Genomic DNA, 7,849 nt, shown 5'->3' on the forward strand with positions numbered 1-7,849 from the left:
GAAAGGAACCGTTTTCTACCAACTACTGGCCATCTTTCTGTCTTCTTATCAAAGTACGTGGTGGAGGAGGGTGGAGGGGGAAGTGGAACTAGTTTTATCCTTCATGGTACTCTAATGAAAGGTCTCAACGAAAGGAATTAATTTCTATCAACCATAGCCCTCCTCCTCGACCTCTTATCGTGATCGGGTATATTCCCTTATACCTCAAGAACGGATCGTCGGAAGAGGTACTCACAAAGGGTGATTGAGACGTCTGCAAGGTATCCATTCGTGATGTCAAAACAAACGCTATTTCGGTTTTAAAAAAATGCGCTTTATCTGCACAGGAGTTGTGCACAATTTATACTTGTTCACTCCTCTACCCCCTTCTCGGACTAATGCATATTTTCCTCTGTTCCGCTATCTACTCCGTCCACCAGCAACCCCCTCTTCTTTGGCTCTCTTTGGCATCGTCTATCGCACACGCTATTCAGGAGTGTACCATATTATTCACCTCCTCCAGATCCAGGTATAATTTCCTGCAACCCTCAGTGTCCATTCTGCACGCATTCCAGCTTTCGCTGCGGATTTCTACGAGAATGGCAGAATACCAAGTAGAGCTACTCCCCTTATTTGTTTCTTATGGTACCCACCCATTTAAAGCAATCTCTGATGAGAGGTAGGTATGTGCAGGTAAGGCAGTCCAAATAAAGTAAAAAAAACGATATGGATTATCTAGATTTATTATCTACTGGCTGTACTTCTTGGACGTAATAAGGGCGTGGGGGGGGGGCTCATGCAGGCTGCCTATGGGCAAAATAAGACTAGTCTTCCTATGGTTTGTCCCATTACTGTTGCTCCACTAACTGCATTCCGCAAAATTGTGCATACATCATCATGAATTTGGGACGTAACGCAACCTTTAATATCTTGGTACCCCGCCAGAAGAGACGCGACACTCATCAGTAACATATGATCGGGAGACGACAACACTTCGGGCAGCTTGGTCAGTATGCACTTTTGGACGGGCTCCAGCATGGTGGGAGATCCGGGAAGTCCACATCCAAGTAATGGGCCCAAAGTTTGCAAAAGAGGAGCGCCCATCGTACTTATTAAAGGAGGTACTTTCTCCAAAGCGCATTTTTTTATTAGGGCCATATGCGCCTGAACTGCATCTAGAACAGCATCTCTGCCTTGGAGACTGCGATCTAGAGAAATGAGATTTCTAGAATGTTAACTTCAGCTGAATTCCTTACCTTCTGCACGAACCGTGGAGAAGAGTAGTACGGCGAATGGGATTGCTAGAGACGATTTCATTTTGGTAACTAACACAGGGAAACCTGTTGGGTCACTTTCATACTCAACTCTCGAGATATTTGCATAACGGTATGATAACGTAATCTTCACACCAAGTAGGTATAACTAGAGCAATAAAAAACCTTATTTAACTAACAACAACACTTTTTTGGAAGATCAAATATTGCTCAAGTTGTTTTTTTCAAAATTGAGAATGACACTGATGGTGGTAAAAATGTGTGTGGCGTATGGCACTTTGGTCTCCAACTCTTGCCATTCGAGATCTTCTTAAGCACCTTTTTGAGTAAGGTCATATTTACTCAAAAAGTTGGTGAACGTCTTATTTCAGCATCTAAGAGGTTGAGGTGGTCCATAAATGCTGCAGTCGAAACATTGGGGGAATCCAGAGATTTGACAAATATCCGATTATCTCCCAAACGCGGATCCTTTCTGACTCTTCTCAGACTTGGACCTCTCGGTATTTTTACAGTTCCTTCTGGAACAGGACCTTCTGTGGTAACATGGAGGGTTTTCTTGAAATTCAAAAACTTCGTAACATCTTTTTGAAAGACCTGGGGCACTCAGGCTTCCATGTGGCAGATAAACGTCTACCGCGGCTGAGGCTCTCACATGTCTTCTGGAAACACGCTTTCCAGGCTCTGGGGACTCCGTAACTTTGGGCCTACTAAAAGGAGCTACCCGGGTGGTGTCCTAGAAAATAGCTGCCGGGGTGGTTACTGAGGGACCTCTGAAATGGGCAGGGTGCAGGACCCGACGGGATATTCTCGGATCTTCTGTAGAAGAGCCTTACACCTCTAGAGCTTCCCTGGTTTTGGGGTGTATTCCCGAAAGCTGGCAAATGTAAGAGTTGTATGCCTACCTAAGCCCCGCCGTGCCAAATATGACAAGGCGAAAGATTACAGGTCTATCGGCGGAGTCGTTGTATCCTCAATCGGGGCAACGAAGATGAGCGCCACTGCTGTGGTTCTTGGTAGTAGAGGAATCTTTCTGCTGGAGGGTATTCCATCCCCCCCCCCAGACCCCTCCGGTGCTACGCGGTTTCCTGAAATGCTTTGAACACCGACCACAGCCATGTTATTTTCTGGGGGACGTAACACATCCCCGAAGAAAGAGAAAAATGAAAGTCCTCCATAAAAATCTCTTGAGAGGTGAAAGTGCTAAAAATTATGGAAACCGGGGGTCTAGGGGGTATGGAATACCCCCTGGTACTAGAATCATTAATGAGCTTACCTCGACAGAATATCCTAGAAGTCTCACTCACAGTTATGGTTACTTATGCGGGAGAACCACGGAGTCTTCCTACTGGTGGGTATTCCATATACCCCAGACCCTCAGATACTACGTTGTCCCACGATCTCCTGGGGAATACCTCCGCAGAAAGGCAAGAATGGAAAGTTCTCCTTAAAAGAATGTCCTGAGAGATGATAGTGCGAGGAATTTGGCAAAGGGGGGGGGGGGGTTACTTCCATATGGAATACACCCCCCCACCCGTTCCGGAAGCATTGAGGGGATTACCTCGAAAGATTATCCTAGAACATTCACTCCCGAAGCAAGGGGAAAATGAAACTCCTCCTAGAAGTCTCACACACAGTTACGGCTAGTTATGCGGGAGAACCGTGAAATCCTCCTGCTAGTGGGTATTCCATACACCCCAGACTCTCAGATACGGCGCTGTTCCCCGAAATGCTTTGAGGGCTCGCCATAGCAATGATATTTCCTGGAGGATGTAACATACCCTCGCCGAAAGGGAAAAATGGAAAGTCCTCCTTAAAAAAATGTCATGAGAAGTGAAAGTGGTAAAGTTATTGGTGCAATTTGGCACCGGGGGGGTCTGGGAGGTATGGAATATCCCTCAGTAATGGAAGCATGCATGGGCTTACATCGAAACATTATCCTAGAACTCTCACTCACAGTTATGGTCCCTTTCACGGAAGGACTATGGAATACCCCCATTTAGCACCAGGCGGTTGGAGGGTTGGAGGGTACCCCTCTCCCCCAATGGCGGAAGTATTGATGAGTTTACCTCGAAAAAGTATCCTGGAACTCTCACTCACATTTACATACGGTACTCTTCGTGGAGGGACAATGGAATTCTCCTGCTGGGGTAACCCTTCGAGGTAAACTCATAAATGCTTCCGGTACTTACTTTTATATGGAATACACCCCCCCCCCCCCCCGCCCCGTACCGGAAGGGTTTACCTCGAAAGATTATCCTAGAATTCTCACACACCTTTGCGGAAGGACTATGCAATCCTTCTGTTGGGGGTATTCCCTACCCTTTGAACACCAACCACATTCATCATATTTCCTGGAGGACGTAACACCCCCGAAAAAAGGGAAAATGAAACTACACCTTAAAAAACATCATGAAAGGTAAAAGTGCACCGGGAGGTTTGAGGGATATGGTATGGAATACCCCCAGTACCAGAAGCATTGATAATACCTCGAAAGGGTATCCTAGAAGTCTCACTCACAATTATGGTTTCTTATGCGGGAAAACCGTGGAATCCTCCTGCTAGTGGGTATTCCATACACCCCAGACCCTTAGACACGACGTTGTCCCATGCTATTTCCTGGGGGATGTAACATACCCCCACAAAAAAGCAAAAATGTAAAGTCCTCCTCAAAAAAATGTCATGAGAGGTCAAAATGCTAAAGTTATTGGATCAATTTGGTACCGGGAGGTCTGGGAGGCATGGTATTCCAGTAATGGGAGCATTGATGAACTTACCTCCTAGAACTTTCACTCAGAGTTTTGGCCCCTTTCGCGGAAGGACTATGGAATCCTCCTACTGGAATACCCCTTCGAGGTAAAACCCTGAATACTTTCGGGATTTCCATTCTGAGCTTCCATATAGAATCCCCCCGCACCGGAAGCGTTAAGGTTATCCTAGAAGTTCCGGTCACAGTTATGGTCCTTTCGCGGAAGGACTATGAAATCCTCCTGCTGGGATAACCCTCCGAGGAAAACCCTTAATTGCTTCCGGGACTTCCATTTGGAACTTCGATATGGAATACCCCCGTACCGGAAACGTTGAGGGGCTTACCTCGAAAGGTTATCCTAGAAGTTCCGGTCACAGTTATGATCCCTTTCGCGGAAGGACTATGAAATCCTCCTGCTGGGATAACCCGTCGAGGAAAACTCTTAAATGCTTCCGGGCTTTCCATTTGGAACTTCCATATGGAATACCTCCGTACCGGTGGCGTTGAGGGGCTTACCTAGAAAGGTTATCCTAGAAGTTTCGCTCACAGTTATGATCCCTTTCGCGGAAGGACTATGAAATCCTCCTGCTGGGATAACCCTTCGAGGAAACTCTTAAATGCTTCCGGGCCTTCCATTTGGAACTTCCATATGATATGGAATATTCCTCCATGCAGAGCGGGGTACTGTTCGCGAGTGGAGTGCTTTTTTCGCTCCTGAGCATTTTTTTTCGCACGTAACCGCTTTTAAGCGCCCTCAAGCGCTGAAGGAGCAAGCGCCGTTCGCGAGCGTTTTTTCCGCTCCCGAGCGGTTTTTTCCGCTTTTTTCCGCTCCCGAGCGTTTTTTCCGCTCACGAGCACTTTTCCCGAGGGCTCGCGATGAACCGCTCGAGCACTTTTAGGAGTGCTCAGAACAGAACAGAAAATAAGAGTGCTCGTCGCTCGAGCGGTTTTTTATAACGCTCGACCCAGCTCTGCCTCCATGGACCCAAGCGTTGATGGGATTAGGTACCTCGAAAGATTATCTTACTCTCACTCTCACTCACAGTTATGGTCCCTTTCGCGGAAGGACTATGGAATCCTTCTGCTGGGGGTACACCCCCCGTGTTACGCTGTTTCCTGAAAAGCTTTGAACACCTAGAGGACGTAACATACCCCCGAAGAAAGGGAAAAATGAAAATCCTCCTTAAAAAATATCATGAGGGGTGAAAGTGCTAACAGTTTTAGAACAATTTGGCACCGCGGAGTCCGGAAGGTACAGAATACCCCCCCCCCCTCCCCTCCCCCAGTAATGGAAGCATTGATCGACTTACCTCGATAGATCACCCTAGAACTCCCATTCACAGTAAGTTATGGTCACTTTCGCGGAATGACTTTGAATCCTCCTGGTGGGAGGTTTTCCATACCGTGCGGACCCCCCGGTGCTACGCTGTGACCCGAACTGATTTGAACACTGACCACCGTCATCATGTGTGGCGAAGGGAGGTTTTACTGACTTTGAAAGTTCCGAGAATCCTTATGGAGCAATTACGGCAAAACATGGGATCCTTATGAAAGAGGAATGGTGAAGGGGTAAAGAGTAATAAGGGAAGAAATGTGGTTCTGTCGCAGGTATGTCAGGATGCGCCGGTTATTTCGGCGTATCTGGGAACGCGGGAGGCGTTTCTACGAAGTTGCGGTAGAGAATTGCTTGTGATTGGCGGTTGATTTGAAAATTTTTGAGGAAGGAGTTTATTTGATGGTGGAAGTGGTGTTCCTTTTAGGCAAATGCCGAAGACTTTAAATATCTCGTAGGAGTCTTAAATGAGCAATTAGGTAGCGAGCATAGGGACCTTATGACACAGGAGGATATAAGGGAAAAGGGGGTAGAAAGTGAGGATTATCAAGATCCTACAAGTGAAGCAGCCTCTGAAGTCACTAAGTATGTTGGAGAATTATAACGTCCGGGAGGCTTTGCTCGCTGAAGGTCCTTAAGTAGCAACCAGAAATGAGACTTTGGACTTTCATAAAATGGAGGTGAAGAAGGAGAAGTGAAGGGGGCATAGAAATTGAATTTTCCGATGAATCAGTAGATGATCTGGCTTCCTGAGACCGCTTGCATGCGCTCTTCAAGTGCCCCGGTTGCCCGCAGCTCCAACATCGACTCTTGGTAGTAAGAGAGGAGGCGTTGAACTCAGAAACTCATAGAGAGATAAAATCTGTATCTGTGAGAACTTTGACCTTTCTGTCAGAATTTTGAGAGGCAAGAATCTCTAGTGGATGCGTCCGATGTATCAAACCTTGGAAATTGTTCCTCTCATTTATTTACGACCTTACGATTGAATAAAAGGAACTAAAATACAACATTCGGTTGCACTAAATAAAGCCGCGATTTTTAACCACCGCAATTTGCAATTTGTAATCATACAAAACGGGTTCATAAATATTTGTTTCTTTGCGCATTGCACATAATTCACCATCGTTTAAAACAACAACCCTCCCCTTTCCTACGCCGATGATGAACGCCGACGATAAATATCGGCGCCTAAATTGATTTGGCTTAATCGGTCTCTAATATATTATACTTTCTACATAATTTGCGATTTGCCCATAAATCACACCGGGAGACGTTTATTTTATTATTACGACCGAGACAAATTAATTTATTGTCCTTTCGCGATTGATTGTTACGCCGATTTCTTTTGTAGGTCCTTTGAATTTCTTATAGACTGCGCGTTTGAGCGACTTTCACATTTCCTTATTCTGCCAATAACCCCGGCTTAGTTAGAGAATACAAGTAAGAAAAAATGTCGGTCATTAAAAGTGATTAATAACGCTCAGCTTTGAAACTGGAAGATAAAGATGTTCGTTATGAGAAGTTTACAGTCAGCTGCACGAGCGTAACTTTGAATAAAGTCCCATTGACATTTTTGGTCCTTCGAAGCCACGACTTCGTTCATTGCTTGTACAACTGGGAAAGTTCAACGATTTAACGCCTGGGGGATTCTTAAAGTCGAGAGGGTGGATTTGTTTAAATATTATATTTTAATGCATCATTCGTTCTGGTCTAATATTTTCTAATTGGACATGTAACGCGCGAAAGTCTCGCTTGATTTTGTATCAGAAATGCTGAAATTACGCAACTGAATTCGATCGTGAGGAATGAACACACAATGGCAAGGCGATGATTAATTTTGACACTTTGCAAATTTGCATTCATTGTTTTCCTGGTCCCGGTAGTTTGGTGGAAGTGAAACGATTTTAGAAAGTAGCTCTACCTACCTACATCCAATACGTTATGAGTGATTTGACATCTAATCATTAAACATTTTATGCGAGTCGATAAATTTTCGTTTTTCAAGTTACACACGTCACGCGAAATGCTCTTTTCAGTATTCGTTTCGTAAAGAAATGCGTAATTCGACCACGTTTAAAAAGGCAACGCCTTGAAGGACTTTTCAAATCGTAGGAATCGTAAGAGAGATACTCGCTCGTAAAGTTTTGATATCACCAATAAATACATATATTTCTTCCAGACGTCCCAATCACCCTTTGTGAGTACAATCCTCCGACAATCTGTTCTTGAAATATTGGGAATCATTTATATCCTATCACGATAAGGGGTCGAGGAGGAGGAGGAGGTTGATAGAAATTAATTCCTTTCGCCGAGACCTTTCATTAGAGTACCATGAAGGATAAAACTAGTAACACCCCCCCTCCACCCCCCGCCTCCTTTGATAAGGAGTCAGATAGTAGGGCGGTAGTTGGTAGATTAAGTTCCTTTTGTGGAGCCCTTTAATTGAATACTATGAAAAATAAAATTAATTGCTACCCCCTCCAACCACCCCTCGGCCACCTACTGATCTCGGAAAAG

The 7,849-nt window shown here is 45.1% G+C and overlaps 1 protein-coding gene across 1 annotated transcript; it reads right to left on the reverse strand.

Annotated features, from left to right (window-relative positions):
- Positions 1–738: 738 nt before the first annotated feature.
- On the reverse strand, positions 739–1,307 carry LOC116161010. The gene is made up of 2 exons (XM_031474185.1): positions 1,236–1,307; positions 739–1,187 (listed from the first exon to the last, which is right to left on the reverse strand). Exons 1-2 carry the CDS (start codon positions 1,294–1,296, stop codon positions 787–789), a joined length of 462 nt encoding a protein of 153 aa, XP_031330045.1. The 5' UTR covers positions 1,297–1,307; the 3' UTR covers positions 739–786.
- Between the last annotated feature and the right edge of the window lie 6,542 nt (positions 1,308–7,849).

Source organism: Photinus pyralis, unplaced genomic scaffold, assembly GCF_008802855.1.
Source record: "Photinus pyralis isolate 1611_PpyrPB1 unplaced genomic scaffold, Ppyr1.3 Ppyr1.4_LG10, whole genome shotgun sequence".
Classification (NCBI taxonomy): Eukaryota; Metazoa; Arthropoda; class Insecta; order Coleoptera; family Lampyridae; genus Photinus; species Photinus pyralis.

Coding starts and splice junctions, on each gene's coding strand:
- LOC116161010 (XM_031474185.1), bottom strand. CDS start 1,296: ATGAAATCGTCTCTAGCAATCCCATTCGCCGTACTACTCTTCTCCACG. Junction 1,188..1,235: donor CTCCACGGTTCGTGCAGAAG/GTAAGGAATTCA, acceptor TCATTTCTCTAG/ATCGCAGTCTCCAAGGCAGA.